The 15922-nt window shown below is 42.0% G+C and overlaps 1 protein-coding gene across 3 annotated transcripts in view; it reads left to right on the top strand.

The window, feature by feature from the left end:
* FSTL4 (follistatin like 4) overlaps positions 1-14607 on the top strand; it is a 353517-nt gene extending 338910 nt beyond the window's left edge. For all 3 annotated transcript variants that reach the window (XM_079968105.1, XM_079968104.1, XM_079968103.1), the window contains 5 exons: positions 1900-2018; positions 3591-3740; positions 6090-6197; positions 10314-10423; positions 13727-14607. In XM_079968105.1, the coding sequence (XP_079824231.1) occupies positions 1900-2018; positions 3591-3740; positions 6090-6197; positions 10314-10423; positions 13727-14429 (1190 nt within the window). In that variant the 3' untranslated portion in view covers positions 14430-14607. The remainder of the gene's footprint in view (positions 1-1899; positions 2019-3590; positions 3741-6089; positions 6198-10313; positions 10424-13726) is intronic.
* The last annotated feature ends 1315 nt before the right edge of the window (positions 14608-15922 follow it).

Below are 15922 nucleotides of genomic sequence, written 5' to 3'. Positions count from 1 at the left end.
ATTTTATCAAACGATCATAAAGAGCAGGGTGGTTAATGTGCATGAATCTGAATATAGGCACAGTTCACACTTACCATAAGTTAATGCATGATTGTTATCATTTGTTTTAAACTGTCCCAACTTTAAACATCTGCAGAAATGTGCACTCATTGCATCAAGGGACAAATCCTGCTTTCTAATGTGTGTATTCAGTCCTCATGGAAATGAAGAGGAACTGTGTGCATGCGGCAAGAAAGGATTTTGGTCCACATTTGTTGAAAATGTCAGCCTAAAATATGCCTGAGGTATTTTAGTTCTTCAGCAGTGATGATAACGTAGGAATTTGCTAGCCGTGTGTTCAGAAAATGCATGATCCCTCACTGCAGCATCACATTTAAGGATCATTGATCCTAGATCCACTTTGATGCCTTAACTGGGGTATTTCTGTGGTATAATTCAAAGGCTAAACTTCATATATCAAATTCTCAGCACACCAAACGGATATAATAAAAGCTATATAATGTGCAAGTGTCATTGTGCTTTGACGCTATGGAATATACACCAGAGGACTCAATCTTGCAAATACTCATTTTCTATTGCATACTTGTTTGCAAGATCTGTGACTTCAGGAGCAGTTGTACTGAAAATCATGATGAATTGCACCAATTTAACAGCAACAAAAAGCAAATATTGCATGGTTGTTACTTATTTTTTAAATAAGCAATATTTTCATTATTAAATTGTCAGTGCACAATCTAGCCAAAGTTAGGCACTTCTAAATCGAGCCAATTTCAGTGAGAGTACTCACATAATGCTTAATTATTTCCCTTTAAATAAATGGAAATGAAAAAAGGTTACACTTTGGCTGAATTGTGCACTTTGTGATTCCTTGATTTCCAATCTTGGAAGCGTTTAATGTCATCCAGTAACTTTTCAAGTCTGAACAGGGTACACAGTTTATTAGCTTAAAAACAACTATCATCCACCAAAGGTAACTTTTTTGACAAATTGAGCTTTCATTTTCTGTACAAAACAGTTTACAGAAGTAAAACTATGGAAGTTTGGCAGATAAGTACACTATCAACTTTATTTGGGATGACAGAAGCCATTACAATACCGTATCTGTAGAATATATATATACATGTGTAGTGAAAGGATTTCCGATGAGAGTGATTGAAAAGCATACTAGGTATTCATTACTGCATTTGCATGTAATGGAAAATGAAGTATACTAGCAATGTTTCAGGACATTTCTGATTAAGCAGAAATGTAGAATACAATTATTTTACTAGAAACTCACTGACAGGCTATTTCCCCCCCTAAAGCTTCTGGAATGCCCCAGTTTTGATAGATGAGTGCTATTGCAATGCTAAAAGATTCCACATTTGTGAATTACAGTTTGCAAAATTTCAAAAATGTTTTTGCTTTGGTGGCTATAAGGATTTGCCCCCGCCCCCCAAATGTCTCTAGGCCGCTGGGGAAAAAGTATTACCCTCGACAAGTCAGCAACACCCCTTATTCCAAATTGTGTGAAATGCATGGTTGCATTCCAGCATTTGAAACATTTACCTAGAAAGGGCAAAAGTATTAGCAAACTGCTTCTAATGCAAAGGAAAGAAACCTGCATATTAATTTGATTGCAAAACACATGATCCCAAGATACTGTCTTACATTTGTAACTGTTACCACCAAGGCAATACATTTTTGAGCTTATCTGTACCTCTTTCCTCACACCTTGAAGCCCTACTTGTGACATGAACTTTAATTTTGTGAATGCACCAAAAGCATCCAAATCTCTAGGGGTTTTTTGGTTTTGTTTTGTATAGTAATTTTTATTTTTGAGGTTTAGCCTACTTTTTTTGTTTTTAGACAGGAAATTATGACATGTTTTTTCCCTTGCTTTTTTGTTTTCTCTTCAAGGGCTCAGTGTGGGAAACATGTTCTATGTCTTTTCTGATGATGGAATCACAATAATTCAGCCAACTGACTGTGAGATCCAGAGACACATCAAACCAAATGAGAAAGTTTTCTCAAGTTATGTAAGTTTGGGGTAATTAATCTTGGTCTTGCATCAGGGATGTAAGAAGTCCTTGTTTTCCTTTCCACCCTGTATTCATCGCAGGCAGCACTGCTTTTCTGCTGCAGTTCAGCTTCTGTTAAAAACTACATTATTTATCTCACTGCCTGCTGTGGCAAAATTGTGAAATTTATATATTGTACATGTAAAGAGGAATTCAATGTTGTGCTATGTTGACCACACCAACAGCACAAGCCTTTCAGCGTGCTGGGTGGAGCAACCCGTTCATGTCCCCTATGTGCTGGGGGCTCTCTCAACCTGCTGAGGCAATTTTAGGATTGCAGAGGGAATGGGGGGGAGCCCCGTCGCAGAATTGGAAATCATTGCACAGGACTTCCACTGGTGGGACTTGTGAGGTGAATCCCTACCATAATTCATGTAATTATGCCAAATTTATAAAGTTTAGAACTGGAGTTTCACAGGCCTTCAGTTCCATACATTCATCTGAATAAACCACAATGTGAGGAGCACATTTTCCTAGCCACCCAAGTTCTATTGAACTGAAGGTTGAGAAATTTATCAAGAAACTCCTGTTGCTGAAACATATGGTTTACCTCAGGGTAGAGTCTACCTTAGCTAACTTGAGGCCCTGTATTGTGAACCACATGTTCCATAACTCAAATATGGCTCTCCCAAATATTCAATGGCTATATTATTGTTTGAATACAGATTTCAGTCTGTGATGGCTTAAAACAGGCGTAGGCAAACTCGACCCTCCAGATGTTTTGGAACTCCCATCATCCCTAGCTAGCAGGACCAGTGGTCAGGGATGGTGGGAATTGTGGTCTCAAAACATCTGGAGAACTGAGTTTGCCTATGCCTGGCTTAAAATAAAGCTGGCTTTGCACCTCAGTTTAGCACGTCCATTCTTCCCACAGCAAACTGGGGAACAAATTTCTACAACTTTGAAAAATTTGAAGATGTTTTGTGGGGCAGGGAGTTGTTCTTACTTTACTAATTTAATAGCTGAAGAATGAGGGCATCCTGCACTTAAAATCTTTTTTTAAAAAAATGCTCCATGTGCTCTTGCAGTGATGTGAGGCTCTCTGTGCACAGGCTTCCATTGCAACAGTGTTTCCTGGAACATGTGTGTGACTATATGACATTGTGTGGGCATTCCAAAGAGTCCTGCAATACGGGATCCTGTGTAGAGAGAATCTGGTGCCACTGCAAGCACACACATGGCCTTTATAAATGTTGAAATGCAAGAGAGACCCCCTCACATTTAATAAGGTAGAAATCCCAGCCAATGAAAATTCCACTGAAGCACTACCACCTCCACCTCCCTCTTTGGAGGTCTCTTCAACTTGGCCTCAGCCCCATCAAATGACCAAAAGACAGGTCCCCCAAAAGGTTTGCTAGAGAACTAGCTCAATACCACAGGTTAGATCTATTACTCTCAGCACAAGCCATACCTTCAAGGTCTCATTGTTTTACCTTCTATCGTTTTCCTCTGTGGCCGTATATAGCAGACTGCCTGGATCACAGCACTGAACCTAAACTTATTAAACCTGCTTTCATTATTTTATTTCAGGCAGAAATCTGTCCTAGAGTTGAAGGTGAAGCCATTCAGTCCTGCCTCTGGGCTTCCGCTGTCAATGTCAGAGACAAATATATTTATGTAACACAGCCAAAGTGGAATAGAATAATGATCCTTGATATCCAGACTCAGAAAGTCATTCAGGTAACTTCCCAGGGGCAACTGAAAGCTTTTGGATGGGGGACAAAAAGGTTTCATATTGCCAAAAATTTGGCCTCTTCCCAAAGGAGGTTCTAGCTATTGACTTTGTTAGTAGATTTGTAAAAATACAAATCTGCAGCTGGGTTAGCAGCACGTTAGGAGTATGGTAATACCCCATGCTCGACATCCTGAGGTGGCTACTAGAAAGAGGATCGTTACTAATCATGTCGCTAATAGTTTGACAACAACATTTTGACACTATAATGCCTGTCAATTGAAATCCTCTGTTAACAACATAGGTTGTAATATGTAATGCTGATAACTATATATGTAGAGTATTGTCATATTCTGAGGCCGCAATCCTCTACACATGTACCTGAAAGTAAGGTCCCACTGAACACAGTGGAAACTTACTTATGAGAAAGCAAACACAGGATTGCAGTTTCTGTGAAGTTGTAATTCTATGCACTGAACTCTGTGACACTTTCAAATAAATATGCAACCCAGATACTAAAGTCAGTTTATGGCTGGCATGTTAGGCCCTTGTCATGTCCACAACACCTTTTTCTTATTCAAAAGGCTGCCACAACATGGCCACATGGAATGGAAGCATGTGTAGATGAAGGGATTCACTGAGTGCTGTTCAGAAGACCTGCATAAGCCCTTGGTGGGTGTAGTGGTAGAGAGCCAGTGTGGTGTAGTGGTTAAGTGCGATAGACTCGTAATCTGGTGAACATGCAGCTGCTGGGTGACCTTGGGCTAGTCACACTTTTTTGAAGTCTCTCAGCCTTGTGGAGGAGGAAGGGAAAGGAGAATGTTAGCTGCTTTGAGACTCCTTTGGGTAGTGATAAAGTGGGATATCAAATCCAAACTCTTCTTCTTCTTCTTCTTGGTACTTCCAGGAGGCTGAGGAAGAGACTCAGTATCATTGCTGACATTTGTCTTTTGGTGCTGTCAGCCTCCTCTGGAAGACAGATGTGAGGGCCAGCTGTTTGTCATCTACCCCCCCCCAAAAAAAAACACCTGCATTTATGCCAAGCTCCTTGGAGTGTAGCAAGACCAGTACCACAAAATGCATTGTCAGTTAACTTTCATTTTTGCTTGTTGTTCTTGTTCTTAAATCTAGATCATTGTTGGTTTTTGTAATATTGAACTGGTTTGCCAAATTGTTGGTTTTTGCTATTTACTAACATGTTCTGTATTTTGTATTTCCTGTGTTCTCTGTTTTGAACATTTGCTGTAAGCCACTTTGGGCGCAGCTCATTGTGGAAAAGCGGCATTTTAGCAAAGCCAACCAACCAACCAATCAATCAATCAATCAATCAATCAAGGAGTGGTTGGCAGGGGAGGGGTGGCACAATGCAGCTCATCTCCTGGCAGTGATGTTGCTGCTGCTTACTGGGAGACAGATGGTGAGGCCAGTGGTGGAGGAAGGGGGTGCGGTGGGTGCAGGCTACCCCGGGTGTCATCACTGAAGGGGGGTGACGAAATGACAAAATCTAGTTTTTAAAAAAAAATTGGGCTCACAAAACTTTATAGCTCAGTCAACAAACGCAATGAAAAGCAGCTGGCATTGAGTGCCACACTGCAGGGGCCAGTGCTTACCACAGGGTCTGCAACATGCCCAATTCACACTTCTCTCCTGGGAGTGGCGTGGTGGCTTGAGCGCCTGCAGGCTTGGCGCTGCCTGAAACAGCAGCGTGAAGCTTGCGTCTGCCCACCTCCACTCCCTCAGCTGCCCTACAGCAGAGGGAGAGGCTGCAGAAAGGCTCTACACAGCAAGCCCTGCCCCCGGGTGCAGGACACGTGTGCCGCACCAGGCACCCGAGCAGCTAGCTATGCTGCTGGGTGAGGCGCTAGGGAAGTTGGCACTTTGTGGGTGGAGATCATTTAGTTCCCCGCCAGTGTCCCTGCTCAGTGCCAGACTCCCTACCATCTCACCGCTCTCCATTTCAGTAAGCAACAGTGTCGCCACTGCCAGTACTGCTCCTAAGAGCTATGTGGTTCAAACTACAGAGAAACAAAAGACACATGTACCATACTGGTGTGCCACACCATCTATGCTATACATCTGGGTGTAAATTGTGTATAGATGACAGGACTGGTGTGGAAGCAGCTATGGTAGGGCAGCAGCTGCTTTGCTGGCAACAACTTACAAAGCAGGTCTCAGTATGCCAGCGTATTAAACTGGGTGCGTACAGTGATATGCAGTGGTTTGGTGTCTGACTTGGACATGAAATGCAAAATGTGCACAAAGGCTTTCTTAAGAGCTTACAGACCCTAATCAAATGCATAACTTACATTCTTTTTCATAAGGAAGAGCTAATGCAACTGTTTTTTGTTTCTTTAAAGACCTTGGACACTGACCCTCTACCTGTAAAATTACATTATGATAAGTCACATGACCAAATTTGGGTACTTAGCTGGGGCGATATGAAGAAGTCTCATCCGGTTTTGCAGGTAAGCCTCTTACAAATGCAATAGTTAATCACAATCTTCTTTTAGAGCCATTATTCTTATCAGCAGAAATTTAGGACTAACATTTCCTACCAGAAATCTTCTTTAAATGTGAGCCTCAACTCTGCCTCCCTCCCTCATCCTTATCACTGTTTCTTTTGTTTCAAACACGCTGCAAATGCAAAGACCTGCACAAAGACAACTTTTGAATCAACTGTGTAGACTTTTTTATAGGTTAAGAACAGAGCTGATGGGAAAATTTATAAACCAGAAATGGGGGACGTGTGGCTTTCTAGATATTGTTGAACTCCAAGCCCCATTAACCCCACCCAGCATGGCCCATGGTCAAGGAGAATAGGAGTCCAAAAACTTCCATAGTTATGTCCAGCCAGTGGAAAGGAGTAGCACTGCATAACTGGCCTGTTGGCTGAAACGTTGGTGAAACATACTTGGACAGTGAGAGGGCAGGGGTGGGGTAGCGGTGAGGTTTGGGTGTACCAGCAGAGCCAATCAGGTACTTTTGCTGGTATGACCACATTGCCCCAAGGTCTCTGCTATCCTGCCCCACCCCCTCACCATCCTGGTGCACAGCAGCAATGCCACCCCTTCTCACCAGCCGCTCCTGTCTGGTTAGGCACAGGTTTCCTCTCCCCAGTGTAAACTAAATAATTCTTCATCTGCCAGTGTGAGAACTGAGGACCATTTTAATTTCATTATGTTTCATCTCAAGCAGTGTTCCTCACCGTTTCCAGATCCCTGATCTGATCTGAAACATGTAACTCATTAAAAAATTATTATTATTAATTAATTAATTAATTTTACAGCTATCATTAATACCTATCTACTTGTTCTCTCCTTCTCCTTCTCTTTCATTTTCTCTCCTCTTTCCCAGTCCTCTTCTATGCTTCTCTTCTACCTTTTTTCTTTTCCAAACCACATTTGTAGTGCCATAGCTACCATTCCAACTCAGTTGTGAATTACAACACACCAATTAATTAAATACCTATATTCTAAAAACCTCATGGTTGTTAAATTGGTTTAAGAAGAGTAAATGTGTCTTCTGGTACAAATGGAGCAAGCTTCATGAACTTGAATGCATTGCTATGCTTATTCCTTGCCTCATGGGGACTTTTGGTAGGAACACTTTTCTCATTCCAGGTCTCTCCTCCATGGTCATAGTAATTTGAATAAGATAGAACAACATATACAAAAATGACAATGGTTTCGGGAACAGAAGATCCTGCCTTAGTATAAAGGATTGAACTAGTTTACCTTCCAGCACTGTTATTTATGCTTCAGTAGGGCTATGATAATTAAATTACATGTTTAATTAGAATTCCAAAGATCATTAGTGCAATGTAGGCCATAAACAGAGAAAACATTTGTAGGGGAAAATTATTTGATAGATGGCAGAGTTATAGTAACTGATGCAACAGACTAGATAAAAGATGGTGGTATGGTTGTTAATGATCCACAATGAACAACCACAATGAAGTGTGGATCTCTGATGATGCATTCTGCCATAGATTCAGCACCAATTATTTTGGGGGAATGTGAGACTAGGAACTCATATCCAAAACACCCTTGCACCTATTAATGGATATCATGCTAGGCCAAGGGTTTCTCTGCTAAACATCTGCATATAGTAAAGGGACCCCTGACCGTTAGGTCCAGTCGCAGACGACACTGGGGTTGCGGCACTCATCTCACTTTACTGGCCGAGGGAGCTGGCGTACAGCTTCCAGGTCATGTGGCCAGCAGGACTAAGCTGCTTCTGGTAAACCAGAGCAGCGCATGTGTCAGGGGCTCAGGAGCAGAGGCACAGGGGAGAGAGGAAGCGGAGAGCGAAGGGGAACAATCCGAGGGCAGCGTAGGGGAGTATGACAGTGGGCCGAGAGATTCCATGAGCTTCTCCAGCGATTCAGAAGATTCCCAGAAGGGGGCACCGATGGCCAGGGCAAGGGGGGTCCCGGGAAGGACGCACCAGAAGCAAGGGGCCAGCGGCGACTCCCAAAGCAGCAGCTGGAGATTGGGACCAGCTTCCCCACCAGGGCGTAGCGGGGGGGAAGAGTCCCATGTGTCAGGGCCGGCTTCCACTCCAGTGGGGAGAGAAGATGAGGCAGGGCTGACCACGCCTCTATCGCTGAGTGAGGGAACGGAGGGGAAGTCAGACCCAGCTAACCCCCCCCGAAGGGGGAAGCAGTGACAGGAGCAGTGTAACGGTCAGGAGGAAGGTTGCCGGCTGGGCGCACGCGCCAAGTTCAAATGTACAGGAGCGCGGGACAGCAGGGAGGTCGGATTGGGAGCCAGGTCCTAAAGCACGCCGGAAGCAGGGGGAAGAATCCGGGGAATCAGCATCAGAAGAGTCCAGAAAGGGCGACACCCCAGCGGGCAGAAGGACCCAGAGGAGAAAGGAGCAAAGGAGGAGGTGGAGCAAGGCTAGGGTCTTGAACTGGTGTCAAGGGGGAGGAGATTCAGATGGAGCTTCAGCGGTCTAGGGTTGAGACGTAGAGCTGCGCGCCGCGGCTTTGAAATGGAAACTGAACCTTAATAAAGACTTTTGTATATAGCAAGAACTGGCGTTGGTCCTTTGTGAGCTGGGACCTTGGGCAGCTCTGACAGCATGGAAACATCATTTCTGCATATAGTGGTTGCTGCCAATAGGCAACAGACAGAAGATGTGCAGTATTGTACAAATCAGTAGGGCATATAGATAGATAAGAGTGTTATGTTAGGACTGGTGGCAAACAGCTACCACACCCCAGCATGAAAACAGGCAGACCTTTAAAATGGTCACTGTACAAATGGGGACTTTAGAGAGTGGTTCAGTTTGTAACTGACAAGTTGCTCAGTCTGAGGACCAGACCAAAGTCAGAAGCTTCATAGGATCAAGTGGAGTTCTTTTGGCCACTTTTGTCACTTTTGATCCCTGCAGAAGCATTAGCTTCAGTGATGGTGCCAAAGGTCAGCAGATTGCTCATCTGCAAGCTGCCATGATGACACAATGAACAGGTCACTAGAGTCCCGTTGGGAAATTCCTCAATTGGAAACCCCTAACACCTGACGAGTTATTTCAAACACATATTAATGAAGAAGCCTCACTATCGCAAAAGCACTAGAGGCATGGTGGAAACCTAATGTACCATACTCTACATGATTACATCAGAGCACTTTCATCAAGAAATGACAGGTTTCTCAAAAGAGCCTGACAAAAATATTGCAGCAGATCTTTTAAGGCTCTGGCACTTTGTGTAATGAACTACTTAGCTGTAAATTCTGAAGATGTCCTGTTAACACAGATAAACAGTCAACACACCTAATGAACTGAACTTAGGCATCATATAAGCATTCTAAGGTTTGATTTTTATTTTTTTAAGTCTCATCTCATATTCTCCTGGAGTCACAGGAGAAATAACAAAGTGAGCTTTTCATTATAGCAAAGAGCTTACATTCTTCTCAGAAATAACCTTTTCAAAAAAAAAAAAAAGGAAATACTCTACCCCTTTCCATATATTCCCCCACTCCCTGGCACTGTGGATATCTTTTCAAAGAGATAATTAACTGCTGTGACTTTGCTGCCGGTCATTCAAGCCAGTGAATTAGCATGGTGCATTTAAGTGAGATTAATATATGTGAACCTGAAAACAATGTTTATAGCAGGCTGTGCAGAAAAATTATGGAAGCGTTAGAGCTGGGACATTCTTCCCGTGCCTGCATGATTGCATTGTCTTCTGCTATAAGCGGCTTGAAAGCAGATGGAGAACTGTTCTCTTACCTTGCAAATGTCACATAATACACGCAAATGCCATTTCATCCTTTATTTCCAGGAACCAGGAAACCCAGCATTTTGCCCTATGGGATGCTGCTGGATACATGGGGGTGGGGTCATGTGAATATAGGTCAGAGGTTAATAAGCTATGACCCTCCAGATATTTTGGACTCCAACTCCCACCAGCCCCAGCCAGCATAGCCCAATGGTCTGTGATGATGGGCATTGTAGTACAACAGCTTCTGGAGGGCCACATGTTACCCACCCCTGATTTAGGTAGTCTAGAGTTTATATTTCAGTGCCTCATCTATTGTTCTATTTCTGCTCAGCATTTTGGTTATTCCTTGTAGGTAATACCAGAAGCAAGTACAGGAGACAACCAGCATATCATTCGCACCCATTTGAATGGGATGGATGATTATTTTATTCCACATACAAACCTCATTATCAATCACATCAGGTAAGAGTCCTCTGGGCCCCAGTAGTTTGTACTTTTAATCTGATGAAATTATTATCAATCATGATAATTACTTGCTTTGCTTTCATGGCAATCGCTGAAAGCTCCACCACACTAGAAAATAAAACCATGAAATGGCTCCATGTTAGCTAAGAGACAAGAAACAGCACATGAAATAAGAAAGATGGGAAGTACACAAAGAAGCAATGGGGGTAATAATGGCCAGCATGATTATTAGGTGCCAGGCAAAAATGCCCTTTTTATTTTCCCCTGTGCTTTTAACTTTGGATATATTCCCTTCTCCCTGCTGTAACTGTATTTAGCAAAGCCTTTCTGTGTTTTTGCTAGGTTTGCTTTACTTCCTGTAAACCACAAATTTTGAATTGAATAGCAGTATGGAAAACTTTTCAATAAACAAAGTTCTGGGTTATGCAAAATTTCAGCAGCAACACTTTTCTCTGCCTAGCTGAGAGCCTTTGCAAATGTTCTGCTGACATAGCTTTGTGACTCTGCAGCTTTTATGCAACCTGTTGGTTGTGCAGTGTCCAGATGCCAGGAATGCCAGTGGTTTGTCAAGCATCGTCATGTTAGCCCAGTGCAATTCATTGTTATGTGTTTCGGTGCAGAAAAGCATTTCTTTCTTTATTTGATGATTTATTTGAAACATTTAACTGTTATTTAATTAAATAGCACATGTATTTACCTTTGTATTATACCAGTGGTCCTCATACACACAAATGGGTATTAGTAAGTATACCATGCTATAGGGACGCGGGTGGCGCTGTGGTCTAAACCACTGAGCCTCTTGGGCTTGCTGATTGGAAGGTCGGCAGTTCGAATTCCTACGACGGGGTGAGCTCCTGTTGCTCAGTCCCAGCTCCTGCCAACCTAGCAGTTTGAAAGTATGTCAAAGTGCAAGTAGATAAATAGGTACTGCTCCGGTAGGAAGGTAAACGGCGTTTCCATGCGCTGCTCTGGTTTCAGTGTTCCATTGCGCCAGAAGTGGCTTAGTCATGCTGGCCACATGACCCCGAAAAACTGTCTGTGGACAAATGCCGGCTCCCTCTGCCTGTAAAGTGAGATGAGCGCTACAACCCTAGAGTCATTCGCGACTGGACTTAGCTGTCAGGGGTCCTTTCCCTTTAAGTATACCATGCTACTGGTTTGCTTTACTATATTTGCTGTGCAATCCTGTATATGTCTACTCAGAAGTAAGTTCCGTTCAGTTCAATAGGACTGTTCCCAAGTTAAATGTGTATAGAATCTAATGTTTTTGAAAGGTTTTGTTTAAAGTCTTCAAGTGGCTTAATTCAAAAAAGCTGCAGGTGTCACCTTATTACTCTCCAATCGCCTATCCATTTCATTTTCTCCGCCAGTATTCCATCCACCCCACACAGCATCTTTCTGATGGATGTAAGTATAGCAACTGAATGAAACACTAAATCCCAGGAGTGTTCATGTGTGATCATACACTATACAGGCTTACTCTTCAGGAGTAAATTGCCATGGCTGGACACTTCAGTGATGCTTTCAGCTAAAAAAAAAAAAGGTAGGGGGATATAAGCCTATTATATGGAGACAGCTGTGTTTTATAGGTGAAAACACAGGTCTGAAGTATGATTTTCACACAATGGAATACTGGCAATTCAGTTGTGTAACAATTGTTCCAAAGCATGACCTCAAGAAACATTATGTGCTAGTCTTTTAGGCAGATAAGCCACATGTGTGTGGAACACGGGTGAAATGGAGCAGATTTTCTATTGTTTTCCCTTTGATAATTACTCAAGGGCAAACATGGCTTAATATTTTCTTCCTCTCCTTTCCAACCTTACTCTCTTTTTAACTACTTTCCTATAAGGCATGATAGGGAAGTCTTAACACACTACTTTCAATGGGTGCAAGAGAATTCTATAACCTATGCAAAGAAAAACCCGCTACATAATATCAAGTACAGTAGTACCTTGTTGTGAGTCCGCCCCATTTAGCATCCATTTCGTGGAACATCTGCAGCAAACACGGAAGTACCAGAACGGGTTACTTCCAGTTTTGCTGCTCATGCTCGCGCAGAAGCAGTAAATCGCGGTACACGCATGCGTAGAAGCACAAAACTGCGCATGCGCAGAGCGGCGCTTTGTCGAGCGCCCCTTTCATCGAGCATCTGGGGCTCCGGAACGGATCCTGGACTCAAAACAAGGTACCACTTTATGTCTATAGGACATTAACATTTTGTTTCCATGACTTTCTCATCTCCTTCATGGCTTGAAATATCACTTTTCTATGCTATATATTCTTGAGGACTTAGGTTGGTGTTAATATAATATATTTAGATTGTAGCCCCCTCATCAGGGGCAGGTCAGCAATAAAACAGCCAGTGTCAGTGAAGTTAACTATTTATTCAAAGAAACCAAAACAGCACAGGCCTAGTGATCACAACTCTTACCAGTAAGTCTTGCCCCAATGAAGCAGTGGAAGGTCCCTGTCTTCCCACTGCTCTCCAAGGCTCCTCTCCCACTTCCTTCTACAGCAGACTCTTTCATCTTGTCTCTTTTTGCTCCACCCTGCTCCATTGTATGATTCTTCTTCAACCAGGATCAGCTTTTGGGAGAAGCAGGTATCTGCAGGGGAGAGAAATCCAGAAAACCCCAATGTGTCAGAATTGGATCCTCTTTCCTGGATCCAACCCTCTCTTTCTAGGGTACAGCACCTGTTAGCATGGGATTTTAGTTTTAATATGTCTCCTTGTCTTTAATATTGTCTACCTGTGTGCTATAGTATAGTAGTTAACATGAGTCATATGATAAGCTGGGAAACCCTGGTTTATAATCTCAGCTTAGCCATGAACTTGCTCTGTGACCTTAAGCAACAAAATGTGTCTCTGTGTAACGGACTTACTCAATATTTCATTTCATTTGGCCTAAGTGCACAAAGCATTCCACAGATACTGTTTGGGTAAGTTGTTTCAGTAAGTGTTACAGCTAGCCTGGGAGATTTTGGTGAGCTCTGAAAACCTTTTCATTTCCAGAACATTAATTTCATAAGGTCACTTCTAATACTCTACTCCTTTATTTATTAGGTGTGTCCATTCTCCATTTTGTTCTGTTATTGTCTATTAAATAATAAACATTTCAAATAACTACATACATATTGATGACAGCGTAATAGTGGCTTACCTCCTAGGGTTGCATAAGACTTAACAAGACAACATTTCTGCTCTTGGGCCAAGTGACACAAAGAATTGTTATTCTCATAACATCTTGTGGCATCTGTTTGGTTATATATTGTTTGTCTTTTATTTCCCCATTTCAGATTTGGTTTCATCTTTAACAAGTCTAAGTCTGTAGTTCACAAAATTGATCTGGAAACTGTGGCTCACATCAAGACGATCAGCTTCAAGAACTACAGCTGTTTGCCCCTAGCCATGGCCTATACACATCTGGGTGGCTACTTCTTTGTTCAGTGCAAAACAAACATGTCAGTACCAATAACTCCACAGCTTATAATTGACAGTGTTACAGATTCTGTTATTGGCCCCAACAGCGACATATCAGGTACTCCCTACATCTCCCCTGATGGACGCTATTTGGTCAGCGCAGATGAACAGAGCGGGAGGATCAGAGTCCAGGCAATAACAATCCAAGGGGAAATCAAGTTGATTTATGACTTACAAACCACCATGCACATATCCGATCTGACATTTCAGTCCTCTTTCACCGAAGGCAATCAGTATTATATATACGCTACTTCACATTTGCAAACAGATGTGCTTTTTGTAGAGTTGTCAACAGGGAAAATGGACGTATTGAAGAATTTAAAGGACCCTATCAAATCCAAAGACTGGCCCTGGAGTAACTACAACAGAATTATCCAAGACAGTGGATTATTTGGACAATACCTTATAACACCAGCAAAGGAGTCACTATTTATAATTAATGGGAGACAAAACACATTGCGCTGTGAGGTTTCGGGTATCAAGAGGGGCAACACAGTGGTTTGGGTTGGAGACGTATGAAAAGTCAAAAGGAACAGAACTGCCATAAAACAATGGACTGACTGGACCTTTAACTGCAAAAAATATATATATGCAGTAGCATTGTATATTTTTACACTGAGGGAAAAACTGTATAAGCTTCATGGTGCAACACTGGCCTACTTGCAAGGTTTATAATATAAGGTATGCTCTGCTAATAGGAATTGGCTACGCTGGGAATTTGTGTGGAAGTCGGACGTGACAGCTTGAGTTATGGAACATATACTAGGAAAAGGAATGATTTCTCAAAACTGAGATTGTATAAGCCACATTCCTTGGTGATTCTGTACAACAACACTTTTGCGTTGAAAGGCTGATGACTTCTTAAGTTCCATCAGTATTCATTCTATTGGTCCAACATAACATTGCCTGTAGTGTGTGCCGTGTGGCATGAAGTCATGCCTGTAGCTTAGACATTTTCACATGGATGGGCACCCTGGAGAACTTTAGGCGTTTATGTACTTTGTTGAAAATGCAATCTCAGTCAAAAAGTCCTTTTTTAAGCTTTTTTTAACAATTGAAAATGTTATTTATATAATTGTTCAGTATGAGAAATATTATCAAGTCAGGCAATTTAAATATTCAAACAGGTAAAGAAAAATCCACTCACCTTTAAAAATAACCAGACTAAGAAGGTAAGTTGAAATATCTGGTCAATATTTTCATGTATGTTGCTTTGAAATGCAGATGGGGTGGCAATACCCCTATGTGCCCTCCAATAGCTGCAGGCCTCCACGGAAGACATCACCCTTAACATCAAAGGAAAGAGGAAAGAGGTTAGAATTAAGGATTGAGGGGAGAGTGTGAGAGCATATTGTCACTGAAAGTAGTATTTAGAATGCAAAGAGATAGGAGAGAAACATACATTGTTTCTTTATGGGGAAACATAATTCAGGAAGGCTAACCCAACACCTTTCTGAGTCCAAACATGATGGAATTCTGTACTGTCAGGTATATTTCTCTGTCTCACAGGAAGCACCTAAAATTGATATGGGCGGGGAATGTCTTCAGTCCTAAGGAGGACATTTTTCAATTTTGTACGAGGTGTTTCTAAATAAAAGAGGTGGGGCAGATTTGAAAGCTAGAAAACACATGGGCAAATATGCAAATATCTTCTATGTAATCAGGAAAGAAAGCTTTATCTGTTTTTATTTTTAAGCAGCAGCCATCATTAAGTGTGCAAGATGAACTGCTATTTCAGCAGACAGGAAAATAAGCAGTGTTGTTCCCAGTGCAGAGAGAAACGTTTCCAGAAATAATTTCTTCCCCTTCATTAAAAATTTACCATTACTCGAAGTAATTGGGTTCTTCATGAAAACAATAGCTATGTCTTGAAACGTACCCTTTCCAGTAGCCTATTTTTGTGCAGAAAACTTTTAGCTTTTATATAAATCAGGCACTTAATTTACATCTGTCATCCAAGAGCCTGCAAAAAAGGATTTTTTTAAAAAAAAAATGCTGTTGCTGTTCATTTT

Source organism: Podarcis cretensis, assembly GCF_951804945.1.
Source record: "Podarcis cretensis genome assembly, chromosome: 2".
NCBI classification, from domain to species: domain Eukaryota; kingdom Metazoa; phylum Chordata; class Lepidosauria; order Squamata; family Lacertidae; genus Podarcis; species Podarcis cretensis.
This window is presented reverse-complemented; position numbering and strand designations above follow the sequence as displayed.